Raw genomic sequence first — 18,051 nt, 5'->3', positions numbered from 1 at the left:
GGTTTGGGTTTGAGAGTTTGTGAATAGGCCTGCCCTCCTCTTCTCGCTCTCTTTCCAGGCCGCTTCCCCAACCGATCATTACTGCACTAAAGAGTGTGGCTGAATGCTACACACATCATGATGGTTGTGCGCACTCTTTTTGTACAGTACTATGCGGTTTGGGACGCGACCCGAGAGAGAGAGAGAGGAACGTCCTGAGAGACTTGTTTAATAGTGAAGCCAAAAGTGCTTCCCATGTGTCCCAACACTCGTAGCCTGCAGGACAGAGGCAGTGTAAGGACGTTGTAGGGGAACCTTTTGTGTGTTTTAACATGCCATAAACCTGAGATTATCCACACACGCGCGCGCACCTTTGTAAATGTATGATTTTAACTGGTTGATTTACTGCCAGGGAAGCTCTCAGGAAACACCTTTCATCCAGGAGCCAGGGTTTCTGTTGGTTTACTTCTTTGGCAGAATCCTTAATGTTTTTATTGTTTTATGTCACTTCATTTTTTTATTTCCCTGCTGTTTGGATTTAAATGATGTCATGGGCACAGCACTTTGACCAGCAAGTGATATGGAAATGCAGGTGACCTGAAAAGCACATGTAGAGATGGAGCTGGTGGTGCACTGTGGCAAGGGTAACGATGCCACATCACAGCTCCAGAGTTCCCAGTTCCATCCGGAGCTCAGGTTACTGTGCGTGGGGACTTTCACATGGGATTCTTGTGTACTTTGGGTTTCTTCCCAACTCTGCTCGGTGGCTTGAAACTGCCTGTTGGTGTAAATGAAAGCGTGAATGTGTGTAGGATGCTCTGAGATGGACCGGCTAGTTGTTTTCCCACTTCACACCCAGCGTTCCCAGGATGAGCAAGGGGGATAAAGGATAAAGGATAAAGCGCTTACTGAACAAATAAAGACATTCATCATGTTCGCAAGCAGAACTATTTTCGAAAGCTAGCTGCAATCATCCCACGAGCCCTCAAGGAACCAACTTTTTCCTAGGTGTGTACACACAGACCTAACCCTAACCTCTGTATCCCAGAGAAAACATTTTGGCTCTTAGTTTTCTCAAATAAAAGCTGCTTTATGAGGAGCGCCCCTGGAGAAACACTCCTTTAGTCACATCTCTGTGAGGCTGAACGTTAATGAGTAAAGCAGGAGGCGTCAGCGTCAGGTCTTGATAATACTCAGTGCAACAGTCTAACAGGTGTAGACAGACCGACCAAGTCATACAGGCGTGTATACACACACACACACACACACACACACTCACCTGTGAATCACACAAATCCGTCTGGTCTGTGACGTCCTTCTCTTATCTGACCTCAAGCTCTTGAAAGAAACACACAGAAAATAGATATGGGGCACAAAGAATATGTATTACTGATGATGATGATGATGTTTGGGAAGATATAAAAACGTGGTCTTCACAAATAACCATGAAATTAGAAGGACAAAAGTTTTTAGATGAGCATGTTTGCCTCACACCTACAGGACTGTGGGTTCAATTCCTGCCTCTGCCGTGTGTGTGGAGTTCACATGTTCTCCCCATGCCTTTGGGGTTTCTATAAGGTTTTCCGGTTCCCTCCCAAGTCCAAAGACGTGCGTTGTAGGCTGATTGGCATCTCTAAATTGTCTGTAGTTTTTGAATGGGGGTGTGAGAGAGTGTGTGATGTGGCTGTATATGCCCAAAGTCTCCTGGGATAGACTCCAGGTTCCTTGCGACCCAGTAGGATAATTGGTTTAGATAACGCATAGATGGATGGATGTTTTTCACTACAATCATCATCATCATCAATAATACAGACCATTTGATGAAAACATAAACAAAGGTGTAACTGATTAGATTCAAGCATTAAATCCCAAATTTAATCCCAAGGATATTTATTTTGCACAAACTGTGGAGCTTCTTTCAAAATGATTTGGGAAAAGTCAGCCATTTTTCTCTTCATAGTTAATAATCTCTTCTTTGTTTGGCCAAATATTCCTCAAATGCTGATTTTTTTTGCTACAAATATGAAAGAATGGGAGAAGGTGCCAGTGCAGACACCTAATATGACTAAGTTTTCAGGAATCTGAGGCTGCAGTGGGCAGAGGCTCACCCAAACCGGACACGTCACCTGGCTGTGTGGTTGTTTTTCACCCCCTATTACAACTGTCCAGTTTCAGTTCCTGTGCCTACTGTAGCCTCAGAGTCTTGCTCTTGGCTGAAAGGAGTGGAACCAGATGTGGTCTTCTGATGTTGTAGCCCATCTGCCTCAGGGTTTGATGAGTTGTGTGTTCTGAGGTGTGTTTCTGCTCAGGATGATGGGAGTTATTTTTGAGTTAGTACAGCCATCTTCTCAGCTCTAAGCACCCTGGGCCTTTCTCTCTACATCTCTCTCTCATCAACAAGGAGTTTCCATTTGTAGAACTTCTGCTCTCTAGATCCCAGGAGATTTCCCAGCAATTTCTGAAACACTTACACCAGCTCATCTGGCGCCAACAACCGTGCCACGGTCAGTCCCTGAGATCACGCTCTTCTTACAGTTTCATGCATTTACTGAAGCTCTTGACCAGAAGAGAAACATTCTATTACAGGACTCGTTTTAGCTGAAGAGGAGCCTTTTAAAGGCTTTAGAGATATTCTTGAATCTTAAGGTCCTGAAGTTTAGAGAATACATTTTGTTGTCTAATCTTCATCCACAAGGAAAAAAAAACTTTTAGTCTTAGGGTCTTTATTTAGGGTCTCATGAATGGTTTCTACTCTGAAGCTTCACTAACAGGGAATCATCTGATCATCACACGTTTTTTTTATCTTCATATGTATATATGAATGTCAAAATCTACAAAATCCACAGCATTTAATTGATTCCTAGTTTTTGTAGATGTTTATGTTCACGAAAGGTAAACGAATGAGGGAAAAGAGTGTATTTCTAAGGACCTTTATTACAGAGGAAAGCAAGATTATAAAGTGTTGATGGTTTTCTGCCCGATTTAAAGGGACAGTACGAGTACAGGCAGATTAAAAGTCACGTCTGGAAATTTGCAGCCGTAAACTAGAAAAGAAGGAGAGAGAAAAACAAGCAGCTCCCGGCCCGAGGAGACTGCCGACAGATTGATCCGTCATTATTATCTTTGAGAACTGTAAAAATACCCCCCTCCCCTCCTCTAAGGGGATCTTGACACCCTTTAAATCACCTCCAACCTCTCAGTTCACTCTCTGCTTGGGCTGAAATGTATAAAAATCCCCATTGTATCCTTTACATTCACAGATATACCGTACGTCTCCTTTATGATACTCGGTGACGTGAGGGAAGCTTAGAGAAACACAGCGTTTCCATCCTTCCTATGCACATTATTTTAGGATAGTGTTTTTTCTCGGTCGTCCTCGTCTTCTCCTCTCTCTCTCTCTCCTCCTTTCTCGCAATCAGTGTGTTTTTGGCTGCCACGGCTGAAACCACATCATTTCCACGCCCACACACGGTCCTCCTTATCCTCTCTCGCGCTCTCCTAAAACCAGATGCAGAAAGGCGCTGCTATATATATACACACACTTTAAACAGAGAGACCTCTACAGCACACTCCTGTTTGGTTACGAGGCTCCGCAGGGCCGCAGCGAGGACGCCAATCACTGCACGGTTAGTGCGGCTATCCGGGACCTGCAAAAAAAAGGCTGCCGCTGACAGAACTGCTCTTTTCCTCTGCCTCAGCCTGAGTGAGATTACGTGCACGCTGAAGATCTGGCTCACGCCTCACAGTTTCAAGCCACGGAGCCGGATACCTCGGCATGTGGTGACACAAATCTACCAAATTAATCCAAATTTATTACAGGAACACAAAGATCATTTTCTATCCATTTATCCAATTTGGGTGTATTTGGTGTCCGAATAATAAAAACCAGCAATTTTCTATTCCCAAACTATGGGGAAAAAAATATCAATTAATAATTGTAAAGCATATAATAAAACTCTGTGTATATGAGCTACATATATCCTAGTTCATTTGTTTTATACAGTAAGATAGTGTTATCTAGACGCTGTTGTAATGAATATTCACTAAAAATATATGGATAAACATTTCCATAGATGATGTGATGATTCTGTTGCTCACTAGTGTTACATATATCTATAGATTTCTCAGATTTTAAAGTAATTATCCACCTAATTTTATGGCCTGGTTTGTATTTCATATTCATATGTTATAGGTCACACACAGAAGGACATGTAGTGACATTTCTTAAAGCTTGCATCTGAAGGAAGACTTAGGCCAGGCACAACATTATGACCACCTGCCTAATATTGTGTTGGTCCCCCTTTTGCTGCTAAAACAGCCCTGACCCGTCCTGCACTGTGTATTCTGACCCCTTTCTATCAGAACCAGCATTAACTTCTTCAGCTATTTGAGCAACAGTAGCTCATCTGTTGGATCGGATCACGGGACAGCCTTCACTCCCCACGTGCATCAATGAGCCTTGACCACCCATGACCCTGTCGCCGGTTCACCACTGTTCCTTCCTTGGACCACTTTTGATAGATACTGACCACTGCAGACCGGGAACACCCCACAAGAGCTGCAGTTTTGGAGATGCTCTGATCCAGTGGTCTAGCCATCACAATTTGGCCCTTCGTCAAACTCGCTCAAATCCTTACACTTGTCCATTTTTCCTGCTTCTAACACATCAACTTTGAGGACACAATGTTCACTTCCTGCCTAATATATCCCACCCACTAACAGGTGCCATGATGAGATCATCAGTCTTATTCACTTCACCTGTCACTGCTCATAATGTTATACCTGGTCTGTGTATATGGAAAAAGAAAACTGTCTGTAGTTGATCAACTCAACACAGAATGTTGAAAAGCGACTGTGCAGAGAGGTAAACCTGTGCATGAAGCTCAAAACAGACATCTTATCTGCTCAGAGTGTGGTTCTAGTCAAAACCGGTAACGTGAAGTGAAACAAAACAACCACTTCAAACTGTTATTTATAACCCTGACCTCATCACCAACAATGATGTATGATTGAGCATCATACTGGTTGCTTTACACAAGACGACATTTCTGGAGAAATTTGTATCAGAATGCTCCTGATGGATTACATTTCTTAAAGCAAACCGTAACAACAAACAATTCCCGTGTAGATGTTGATCAGGTAAAGAGTCTTCCTGATATGAGTAAAGGAAAAGGAATGAAACGAAGTGGGTGTGGTATGAGGCTGTAGCGTGTACCAAGCTAAATGTCCTGTTATAAAACGAATCGAGATGAGCTTGCTGATATGAAGGCTGCTGTGTGTGTGTGTGTGTGAGAAACCTGGAGGAAAGAGAAGGATGTCTGAGCTCCTCAGTTCCATCTTCATCTCATCCTGACTGAGGAATATGTGATGCATCGACAGGATGTGTGAAAGACCTGCAGGAAAGAAACAAGTGCGAGACACACTACTAACACAATGCACACACACACACAGATTCATACTCTGTGAAAGGAAGGCCCTGATAAGAGACCATTCAAACGAAGACAGTCCATCCTGATGACTGACAAACAGCATGTGTGTGTGTGTTTGTGTCGATATGGCAACACCACGCAAAAAAGAAACCCCCACAAGACACAGAGTGAGACGGCTGATAATGAAGTGTTTGTATTTACAAAAAATTAATACAATATGCCTGATTCTCAGCTTTCAATGACATTGTTTTTTTTTTTGGTACACAAATCTCCAGCGCTTTCACAAACGGAGAGAAAATAATGAAAATAAACAAGGAAGCAAATTCATACAGATCATTGTTTTTTAAAACATCTTTTCCTTTATTAAATGTATTAAATTAAGGTGGAAAGGGGGGGGTAGACACCCTCCAGGACTGCGACAGTGTGCCAGGGAAAGGAGAAAGTGTAACGGAAGGCCATTACTGATACTTAAAAATGAAATATAGGTGCAAATGATCTGCCAGGAGCCCTATTGAGTGTACTTCACAATGTGTGGTCAATCTGTGCATTCTGGCTTTAGAGAGAGAGGAAAAAAAAAAAAAGGATATAAAAACTTTCAGAACATCTTAACACGAGGCTGGACGTCTTTGGTTTGACCTTAACGTTAACGTAACAGGGATTCAGTTCAGCTTTGGTTCATTTTAAACAGTAGAGCCGGCTTCATTCAGTCTCACGCAGACGATCTCGTCCCGATCCTTCAGCAGGATGTTGTGAACTCATCGGACGGACGCGTCTGCCGAGCGTTTAGGTAAATAACGCCGATTGGATAAGTGAACTATTTAATGGTGAGCTACTTAAAGGGTCGTAACACGTGGGTGTCGTTCTAAACACCAGCGATAAACAAGGACAGGAAATAGAAAAGGGTCCGGATTGTGTTTCACGCTGGAATCAAGCTGACCTGCAATCACAGTTTCAGGAGTTAAAACAGCGTAAGGGGATCGGTGAGCACACAGTGGAGCACAGTCATGGAGGGAGGCTTTTTTATCCCCTGAACACACTTTGCACATTAGTGAACAAAACACACTTTCAATCTCACACATTTGAACAGGCTGTAGGGAAAATAAACGAAGAGAAGAAGAGCACATATTGAGCAACGGGTACATCATCATCAACCACACGGTAATGCTTGTCAGAATCTGTGTTTAACAGCTTTTTATTTGACACTTAGAAAGTATTCGAGAGATTATCATCTCGTATTGTTGTGTAAGATGCAGGGCATGTGGCGGACATTTTGTTCAGACGGACTTCTTCCCCTCCCTGGGGAATAAAATAACAACCCAACAACAACACAAGAGTTCAACTCTATTCATCTCCCTTTATCTGCTAATATATAAATATAGATGTGTGTACGTGTAGGGGGAAGAGTTAAACGAGTCCAGGCAGAATTTCTCTGGCAGTGTTCTCATCGCTGAGTGAACAGACAAGAGCGATAGCAAATAAATCAGACTCTCAAAGACGAGCGCTGACCTTCACTGTTGAGCTCATGTCACGTATTAGGGAAAGATTAGGGGAAAAAAAGAAAAAGAAAAAAGATGACTGACACACTTTTTGTGTGTTTATTTCTAATGATCCTCAGCGATACTGTCGACTCCCAGACGGCGTGAGCAGAGACCTGACTGCGCACTCAACACTGACAGATAATGGAAAAATTCCACAATGAAATGAGAAGATGAAGAATGGAGTATGGCATTGCTTTAAAAAGACAACACTAGAGAACATTCGAGGCTTCACCTCCCTTTCTATATGCACTTGACAGAGAGGGGGAGAAACGTAAAGCAATGCCTTATGCATAATTATACCAGCAGATGTGCTTCTGACCTGCCGCTCTTTACCAAATATGCAAGGCACCGTAACTTAAAGTGCGACGTGTAACTTGTAGTGATGAACCGGGCCGGCTTTAAGTGACGACCTGAAAAACTCGAAGGTCAGTAAGGGAAGCTGAGAGTCACTAGGTGCGACATGCATGAGAGAACATCCTCCTCCTCCAGCACTCTCTGATCTGTTTCTGGTTACACTTTCTTGTTTTCTCGCTGAATTTTCTCGAATTTTCTCCGTTTTCTCGGAGTTGACTGGAGGCAGGCATCGAGGAACGTCGGAGTGCGCCTCATAAATCCCGCTGGTGTGTGTGAAAGTGGATGTGTAAGAGTGAGCATGTGCGAGAGGCCTGTGTTTAGTCTAAGCTTGGATACTCAGCCACAGCCCTGATAACTGAGCCCCATATTTCAGAGACCTAAGAGTACCAAGCCAAAACACTGTGTGTGAGAGAGAGAGAGAGAGAGAGTCAGAGGAGACAAGAGAGAAAAAGAAGCAGAGATTTGTGTGCACGCTCTGTCGCATAAAGAAACCCATCAGGATTAATTGTGGCAATAAAAAGTGTAATAAAATCATTTGGGTTTGTGCCGTGCCGTCTCAGGGCGTTTCCTTGGTATTGCCAACATAAAGCGAGGCACCATTACGTACTGCATCATTAAACACTGGCACAAACGGGCTCTCGTTAACCTTTGTATCATCTCATTTATATATACGGAATATACAGTCGAGTGCAAAAGTTTACACCCCCCGCGGTTACAACTGCTTCTGAGATAATAAAAATTTCCATTAAGCAGAGAGCGAGAAAAAAAAAAAAAAAAGAAATGTGGGAGGATCCATTTAAACCATGAAGCCAAATAAACAGCAAGGGAAAGTTTGTTAGGAGGAGAAGTTATAAATACAAAGAAAGCTATTAGATCACATGTTATAAAGGGAAGAAAGGCCTTGTTTTATATTTTCACTTTTAACGTAAGCGTTTCTGGTACGAAGGAACATTTGTGAAACTTGTGAGACACTAAGGAGCTGATTAAAGGAATAGAAATATATGCAAATTTGATCGCACCTGAACAAAAAGGTGCCAGCCGGATAATAGACACTGAGGACTGAGGTGTCTTTCACCTGAGCTAAATTGAAAAATGCAGTCTGGTGTGTCTTAAAAATACAAGATGGTGTCGATTACGAGTAGATTCATTTTTAGCGATGATAACAGCCAACGGAGATTCAGCTAAGAAACTAGCGACCGTGTGTGCAAATCTAAAAGCAGGGATTATGTTTGTAGAAATCTGAAAACTACTTATTTTTTGATGAGTTTTCTTAAAATGATGCCACAATTGTAAACAAAGCTTGTAGGAATGCACACAAGCTCATGTCTACTATGTTTTTTGAGGTCTTTAACCTGTATTATATTCGATAATCAGCTTCGCTCTTTGTGACGAATAGCGCACACAAACCACCAGCTAAGATTCAGTCACTTCTTTGACTTAATATCTGCAAATCATCTACCCCTTATGTGCATACAGTTCATCTCAATCATCGCATGCTAATCGTTTTGAATCTTAATAGGGTGTAAATAATTCGATTACATAGAAATTAATTTATTTTGTTGTTGTTAGGGTGCGCAAACTTTTGCACTCAAGAGGACGGAACTGAAAACACCCGGTCAGCTAATGGAGAAATACGTGCTATAAATCCCGCATGATTCACTCGAGTCTATGTTTGAGCAAAGCAAACGTCCAGCCCTGTGATGAGTTTACCTTCTTTCTCTCTTATCTGTCTCCTTGTACCTGTTTGGTGGCATGACTCCGAATATGTGTGTGTGTGTGTTAATAAGAAAGATAAAGCCTCGCAGAGATCACAGACGCTGCAAAAATCCACACTGCTTATCGCCGCAATGAAACGCAGGACTGCACGTTCAAAACGAGAGAGAGAGAGAGAGAGAGAAGAGAGCAGAGTGCGGGGTATGTCTCTGTGTCATCCTCATCTACGGGAGAATCAGCTCCGGATGAGTAATTGATGAGGCAATATTTATGATGAGTTGACCCTGCTTTCAGACACCCTTGGCCCTGGAGATAGAGACTCATATAATCATAAACGGCGAGAAGATTCACCTTGCGTATGTGGGGACAAGGGGCTCGAGAGTGGGAGAGAAGGAGATAAGGAAGGACAGTGGAATAACCCATCATTAGAGTGAGAGGGGGGAGAAAAAAAAAACAACTTATTTTCAACAAGCATAAGTAACAGTCGCTCAGGTGAAGCCCTTATTCAGGCCACTATACAATTTATATAATACACCGGATCCTAGATTTTTTTTTATATTTAGTGTATATTTCTATACACGTCTCTATAATAAAATCAGCTCTCAGGAACTATTACTAATCCTGCCAATAATGATCAATTTCCCTTAAAGACGAACAAACAGTAACGGCAATAAACCTAAGAATATGAAAGGTTCTCTTCTGCTCTCCCAGACAATTTTGGCAAGGTATTAAATATAACTCTAAAGGGAATTTCTGGGTAGTAAGAGGGTTATGGATTGACCTACAGTGCTGAATGATGGGATTTGATACAGTAGAGAGAGAGAGAGAGAGAGAGAGAGAGAGCAAATGCCTCTGGAGTGAATTCATATGACTCACTCGATATGCGTAAAGAAGAAGAAGAAAAAAAAAAGAAAAGAAATAAGGACATTTTCGGTGATCCTGTGTCTGGAGACCCTCAGAGGGCAGATTTATGGACTCAGAGTGAGAGAGAGAGAGAGAGAGAGAGAGAGAGAGAAAAAGCGAGCCTCTTCAAACATGAGCACATGTTAGGGGTAAGATGTTATGGTTTCACTCATACTGATGGACTTAATGGACTTCTCCTTTAATACTGCACTTCGCCGCTTCGTCTCAGTGTGTTTATGCGTGTGTGAGCGAGCTGTAAACATAGAGGACTTGAAGCAGTAAACCAGCGGAGGGGAGGATAGGCAGGTGATGAGAGACAGAGTCAAGAGAAGACTGATGCAGGAACGACCCCCGTGAGGCTTGTTCAGCCGTGCCCTGTGCTGACGCTCATCCCAATTTACACTCCTTCCTGTCTGGTGTCTGGGTGCAGATGCACGCTGGTGTCCTTGAGCTCTTAGTGGTGAGAAGGAAAAAGGAAGAAAAAAAAAAAAACGAGAGAGAGAGAGAGAGTGGGGGGGTGAGTTGAAGAGAGCGTGATGGTGAGTTCAGCATGATTCCTCCAGTGCGTTGACGACCTGCTCCAGGATGTCGGGGCAGTGGTCTGCGATCTGCTGCAGGACTGAGTTGGCGTACTCCTGCAGCTCGGCGCTCTCTCGCTCACACTGCTCCAGCTCCGATTCCAGCTGCAGAACAAAGGAGAAGAACATCAGCTTCATCCACTCGGATCTTTCACAGTACTATATCATCATCATTATTTTCTTAAACAAGATTTTGTTAGTAAGGAGTAAAACACTGAGGCATGCTGTATAATCAACAACCTCAGTGGAATTATGCTGTTCTCATTCCTAGGCTGATGATTGTCCCATAACAGCGTGCCCTGGAGTGTGTACTCCTCCGATAAACACAGCGATTTGGCAATGATCACAATTTAATTTCAGCATACTGTATGTTTTTATTTCTGTTCAATGTTACATCCAGAAAACACGTTAGTTCTGGTTATCGCTTGCATTACAGCCACGAGAAACAGTCGTTCCATCAAGTCTCTTTTTTCCCCTTTTTCTTGAAATTAATAAGTTAATTTGCAAAATCCTCTATCTTGAAGACTTTCCTGTGACAGAAAACTTGCTTCCTGCTTCCTCACAGGAAACATCACCATATCAAGAAATACACACACTATATAAAAACAAAATCTGCTGTACAAGTCCCTGTGAATGAGCTCTGACTATTTCAACAATTAAAACAAACACTGCAGCACCGTTAGACGTCATGAAATTACAATACACTTCAATTAAAAACAGTTTCTGATGAATGGGAATCTAAACACAACAATACTGTGATCATATTCTATAGAACTCAGTATGGTGATTAAGACTTAATTACATTGCAGTACAGAAAATACAACAATTCCCATAAGCCCAGGGGGCAGGGAGATTAAAGTCTTGTGTGAGTGATACAGGATTGCGTGAGTAAGTAAAAACATTCATGACCATAAAGACCATGCTGATTTAAATCTAAAGTGTTAGGGCCATAAATCTGTAACATGAATTAAACCCTCCATGAATTCATAAAACACAATTTAGACGAATTTGAGGAACCTTGTTAATAAAGTCAGACAGATTTAATAAGTGATTGAAAGGAATTCCCCCCCCCCCATTAATTTCCTAAACTCTATATATTCCTTCTGCCCCACCGTGAAAACACAGAAGCCTATCTGGGTCAAAGAGAACTGAAGAGAAGTCAAGGGCACTATAAAGTTCTCGGCTCAGACCAGACCAGGGGTGTCTGTGTGCTGAAAAATGTGAGTGAGCACAGATGAGGTGCAAATAAGTGAAGAAAAAAAAGAGAGAGAGAGACGTGCGAGTTCAGGAAGGTGTGAAGCAGCAGTCAGTTGGGTGACGATAATCTTCGCTCCTCCACCTGCTCTGACTGTGTGACTTCCCGTTAACACCCAATCATTAAAACAGTGCAGGAAAGGCCCGTCTCTGCAAAGTGCATCATTTTAAGCCATTATAACACAGCTCTGCGCTTGGAATTCGTTTCCACGGTTTTAATTTTCCGCTCGTTAAAAGAAGCTGAGGCTAAAAATGAGTATTTAACATTTTTACTGCATCTCATGCACTAATGATAATCACAGGTGAGAATGTCATTAATACTCAGAGCGACTTTTCCACATGATTTCTACAGTGACTTGGACCTGCTCGGGAAATTAGAGGAGCGTGATGGCCGGGGTACGAGATGCCAAGTGGTCTAGGAAGTATGCTATATCAGGAGCAGGTGCCTCGGAGTAGCATTCTCTCACACACTCAAACACATGCACATGCACCACACACACACACACACACACACACACAGGTGTGAGAGAGGCCCATTAACCATTAACACTCCCACTAACTCAATGAACGAGCTAACTGGAGAAAAAGAGGAGGAGAAAATAAAGAGGGTGAAGAGAAGTCTGTGCCATAAATCTAAAAAAGATTTAGGGGTGAACCTAAACATTCACCTAAATAAGAACGTAAATAAATAAATTAAATAAATAAATAATTAAAAAAAATAAAAGAGAGTAGTATGTTAAATAAGGCATTTAAAAACTATATTTGAGTGCAGCATTATATTACACTGAACAAAGTGAATATATATTTACTGAATATTACATAAAATATTATCTAGTTTTTTAATATATTTTTAATAAAAAAAAGTTTATTCATTAGCTTTAATTACTTTAAATTAATGAATGAGTAATTGATGATTATGATGATGATTATATAAGAAACAAAATAGAGACATTATTATTATTATTTTTATTATTTCTCCTCAAGCATTTGGTTTCCTGTTTTTTTTTTTATTTATTTATTTTTTTTTAGTTTTGAGTCCAGCGTGTCCTAAATTTCACTTTCAGTTCTGGCTTCAGTGAAGAATTTTTATTTCAGTGAATGGCTCATTCCTCCAGCGTTACCCAGCAGGACCTTTAAGTCATCCGCCCCACATTTTCCCCAAAGGTACCTGGGCCTCTGTGAACAGGCGGAGATCTGATGTGCTGCAAAACCTTTAAATTGCCTTTCAGATCTAAACACAGGCCACAGATCCAAAGAGCCAAAGCCTTATACCCGCAGAAAGCAGAACGTTTTTGCAAAGAAAAAAAACACACACAAAGCTGTTTTCTTTGGCTCACCAAATTTAACAAGGTTAATGATAAAGACATCTGTAACAATAACGAGAGCGCATATTCATACATCATAAAAACGCACTTCCCCTTTATGTATTTTCTTATGTGTGCCTGGACTGAATGAACGCTTCATAATTAATAAAACAAAACAAGGTTTTGGTGGTTCAGATGGTGCAACGCAATGCTGTCTGTCAGGCCAGTGTTTGTACAACTGCAGGGCAAACACGCCTGGCCAGCAGTGAGAATGACAAGCATCCATTCCTGATACACAGAGCTAGTGCTAATGCTACGCTCCGCTTGCTCAGACTCCGGATGGGGGAAAGTCCGTGACGGATATGCCCGGGAAAGACTTTCCATATCTGGGCCTCTGCGCCAAGACGAAATGGGGAAAAGATTAAATTCTTAAGAGGAAAGAAAAAACTGGGCCAAGACTGGAAGGGGGCAATCAGAATCTAAGTGGACCTGCACGAGTTTATACAAGGATACAAACTGGAGTTTACTGATGTTTAATTTCAGAAAAACGGCCAAGACTCAAATCTTCAACTCTTAAGCCCATCCTTGATACAGTAAATGATTAAAAATGAGTCTGAAATATAGATTCTGACATACTCTTACAGCCTAGAGCTTCAGGTCTTGGGAAATGGTTTCTGGTCCATATTTAGACTTCCACTTCAAGCCTCAACGACCCTTTGGGAATGTGGGACATGTGGGAAAACACAGACACAGAAGAGAGGAGCAGGTAGAAGGGAGAAAGAAAGCTCGGAGTTGTGTGAGGAGGGTTAATGAGGCTCATCGCTGGTTGATATATGGTGCCCAGCGCGAGGCCGATGGCTGCAGTCACGCTGTCTATCTGAGCTCCATTAAGAAACACACAGCAGGGAAGTGGAGGAGGTTTGGGGCTCAGAGCTACCTTATAAAATCTGGAAAACAAAAGAACTGGAAGGAGTACAACAGAGGACATTATCTGTGAAATAGTGATATTTTTTCCACCTCGAAGCCACCTGATTCACTGATCCACTGATCCACCTGATTCACCTGATTAACTAGCAGATCAACCACCTTCTGAATAAACCACCAACCTGATGGATGCTGACCAGAACTGATGTTGGAAATCTATTTAAAATATACTCATAAGTCTCAAACGCAAGCTGCTAAAGCTGAGCTGACAGCAATACACTGAAGACTGACTTTCATAGGTGCATAATAACCTGTCTTGTTCATTTTGCATGTTGGTCTTCTACTTTAAGATGCAAAATGCAGTGTGGTGTCTATACAAACAAAACCGGAGTGATTACAGCAGCGTGGCAGTGGGTTTAAGAATGATGAGTGTGGCTGTAAATACATACGGATGAAGCGCAGGTATTAAATCCACTGTTATTTTTAGTAATTACACTAAAAACATGAAATGAGACGTTATGCTTTACCAAAAAAAAAAGTCTAACAAGTCTTAATAAAATTCTAAAAGTCTAAAATTCTATCAAGTATTAATATTGAAAAAATTTAGCACAAAATAATGAGAAGGTTTTCTGAAATTATGACTATAAAAAATAAAGACCATGATACGCATTAACGCTGCAGGTTCATTCTGCTAAAGCCTTACAAAGGAAGCATGTCTGGATTATTATACCTTCCTGTTGTATTTAAACAAGTCTCCCAGCAAGTATTCAGACTTTTCATACACAGATGTTTATAAATCATTAGCTAAATACGCTAATTATTTTTTCGTTCTTACGTCCTGACATTCTTATGATCTCAGAAACCTGACCTCGCCAGATCTATAAAGAAAAGTCCGCATATGTGAAACCCTCATTATGAGTGGAAGTGATGCAATTATCCTATTTACATAAATTATTCTTGGTAAATAACCTACAAGACCCCCCACCGACCACACATGTGATTTATAAGCAAATTTGTCCTCAGTATTTATGGCCATGGTAAATGTTTCTACCAATTGAGCACGATTATAAATACGCACTATAAATACAGGAATGAGATCTGATGGTAATAGTGAAATTCAAAAGAAAAACATCCTAAAATGTTTATTAATCCAAGCGAGCGCTGGAACTTTGAGGCTAATTGCTGCGAAGCTGAACATCCGTCAGATGGAAACAAACAGGGCCTTTTTGCTAGAGACTGATTAAGACCAGAGTTCAGGCATGAATGAATTTCAAAGGCGAATTTCCACTGACAATGTAATTTATTCTAAGATTAGTCCAAGACTTCAACACAACTCGGCGAGGGGAGTTAAAGAGAACGGGGATCTTCGGCGTGAGCAAAACCGCAGCGAGGTTGCTGTCGCTTCTCTCCACTTTACTATGTCTACTTAGTAAAGATCCTCTGAAAAAACAGAGCAGTAAAGATAACATGAAGCTTAAAGATAAGAAGGAAATATCTGTCTCATTATCTGTCTCCCAAACTGGTTTCCTTTCTCAGCCTTGACCCAAAACCCCGAGATGGGGAGAGGAGGAGAGGGAAATGGGGAGCGAAGCAGAAAGAGAGGATGTTTTTTGGTGTGTGTGTGTTACTCTGTTATCATGGCGGATTCTTATCGGGTGTTATCACACCTTTACTGCTAGGGCGCTCTCTGAGCTCCAGATAAACAGAGCCGGATTATAACGAGTGCAGAAACAACTCGACTCTCTCGCCAGAGGATGAACGGGTGCTAGAGAGAGGTGGCTTAAACAGGCGTACAGAAAACATGGCGCCTGCCTTAGCAACAGCGCTTTCATACATCACGCAACACAGGATCGTGTCTGACGAGATCCCAAATCCCGAACACGATGGGTTCCTTCTGCTCTTCCAGCCTCCGTCCCCATGTTGCTCATCGCGGCTAACCTTTGAACCTTTCATCCCGCCTTCTTGTCCTGACTTACATTTGTCTTTCCACCTCACTTCCCCTTCACACCGCCCCAGAGAGAGTGAAAGAAAGAGCAGAAAAAGAGAGAGACATGGATATAAATTAGGCCGTGAGCTGAGTGCTCCCCTGGCATGCTGGTTAAATCAGAGGGATAAAGATGACGGCCATGGGCAAGCCCTGTCCTTGGCGGGATCCAGACTGAGTTTCCATCAGTGCCAGGATGGAGTCGGGGAAAAGAGAGAGGGGGGGAAAATATAGACTAGGGGCTAGGTCTAAAAATCTGCAGATCTGCTAAAGCAATCAAATCTCTTTCAATAAATCTGCATAAAGTAAAAAAAAAAATAAAGATGACAGACTTTCCCCTAAATGTGACAGGTATAAAAGCAATGATTCTCTGAGAAGGAAATGGTGCTTTTCACTTCGGTAAAATTAGACACTCGTTTTTTAAAAAAAAAAAAAAAAAAAAAAAAAAAGGAACGAGGGCTTTGACTGAGTAAATTGCTTGCTTTTAAGAAAATCCCACCAAAGCTTCGGGTGCCCCTTCAACCCCCCTTCAATAAACTGAGATGAGGTCACTGCAATCTTCCCTCATTCTGCTGAAATCCCCTCTCCCCAAGCCAGAGCGCTAATGCTCCCCGGCGGAGTTCCCTTTCTGGCACTGGAGTGGAATTTATCCCTATGGTGTGTCTTACAGTCTGACAGCTCTCCCAAAACCTCCTCAACCTCTCCAGTGTCCAGCTCAGGTACAAGGGGTTAAAGGGTTAAAGGTGAAGGCGTGTACTCTAACGGAGTAGGCAGATTGCTGCCTATATGTGAATAGACGAGGACTGCGATTAAATTAAATTAAGAATCTCTGAACGCGAGAAAATTAAAAATGCCTCTTTAACATTAGCTTTAATGTTATAAACAGTGGCTTTGTTTTACTGCTTTTCTGTGTGTGCAATCAAATAAATGTTGAGATTTACGAGGAACATGTGCGTCAAATATTCCGTGAAGGGACATCAAGCAGGATGAAATATATTCAGAAACATTCTGATCATGTTTAGAAGGCTGAGTCATGATTTTAGTGATCATGAAGCAGTATATTTTCTCTTTAATACCAGCTTTTCATTTGTACATACAGTAATGCAGTAATACAGTAATTCCTGAAGTAGCCTTTAAATCATCAAAATCAAGGCTAATTCTATAATAGTAGCAAAGATTTACACTTTTAGCTAGAAATCACCCAAGCTGAATATTCATTAGGGCGAATGCTTAAAGACAATGCTGCTATTCTGTGAAAGTTTTTTTTGCAAGGTGCATTTACAGTGAATATTAATTTCTTCTCATAAAGCATGGACATTTAAATCTCTCTCCTTAACTCAGCTCTCCAGACTGATATATCGTTCCAGTCGATCTTTTTTCCTCACTCTATTTTTACACTGCGTATTGGACACTCTAGACTAACCTCCATGACACTCCCTGTAAGAGAAAGAGTGGACTCGGCGGAGACTGGACTTTGCCCTGACGGTGAAGGGTTGTGGTTGTTGCACTAAACAGGACCGGCCGCATCTGATTAAAAATGCCTGGGGAATGAGGTTCAGTCCGATCTGTGCAGCCCATCAATCATGTCTAATTGTGTTTCTGGGCTAAAATGGCCAGGAGTGGACGCGCAAGTCGCACCCGATGCTAACCGCAAGGCTGGGTGAGGTCAAACGGTTTGGTGGAGGCAGTGTGTTGCTGAGTATCAAATACAATCACAATGAAAGCTTGGTTTGCAATAACTGCAGCACACACGCCCACCACAAAATAATGAAAGTCTGCTTTTAAACTTTTGCTGATTCCGAGTCCGAGTCGACGGCATACGGTTGCGTCTATGATTGCGAATGAGCATTTTTCAGCACTGAGGTCAGATTTTAAAAATTCAACAACTCTGGACCCTTTTTTCATTCGAATTCGCTTTGTATTACAATTAAATTAAAAGAAAGGAGAAAACCAGAAAGACAGAACAAACACCACTATATCATTACACTTCAGATTTCACCTAACTGAAGAATATAACTTGGTCAAGGAAATCATTTGGGACTGAACCTTTTAACTTCTGCATGAGAAGTTTATCATCCACATGACCTGAAG

General features: G+C 41.7%; 1 protein-coding gene across 7 annotated transcripts in view; it reads right to left on the bottom strand.

Moving 5' to 3' along the window:
* Positions 1-5,579: 5,579 nt before the first annotated feature.
* erc1b (ELKS/RAB6-interacting/CAST family member 1b) overlaps positions 5,580-18,051 on the bottom strand; it is a 199,263-nt gene continuing 186,791 nt past the window's right edge. For all 7 annotated transcript variants that reach the window (XM_058416745.1, XM_058416746.1, XM_058416747.1 and 4 more), the window contains one exon: positions 5,580-10,599. In XM_058416745.1, coding sequence (XP_058272728.1) covers positions 10,462-10,599 — 138 coding nt within the window. In that variant the 3' untranslated portion in view covers positions 5,580-10,461. The remainder of the gene's footprint in view (positions 10,600-18,051) is intronic.

Source organism: Hemibagrus wyckioides, linkage group LG19, assembly GCF_019097595.1.
Source record: "Hemibagrus wyckioides isolate EC202008001 linkage group LG19, SWU_Hwy_1.0, whole genome shotgun sequence".
NCBI classification, from domain to species: Eukaryota; Metazoa; Chordata; class Actinopteri; order Siluriformes; family Bagridae; genus Hemibagrus; species Hemibagrus wyckioides.
This window is presented reverse-complemented; position numbering and strand designations above follow the sequence as displayed.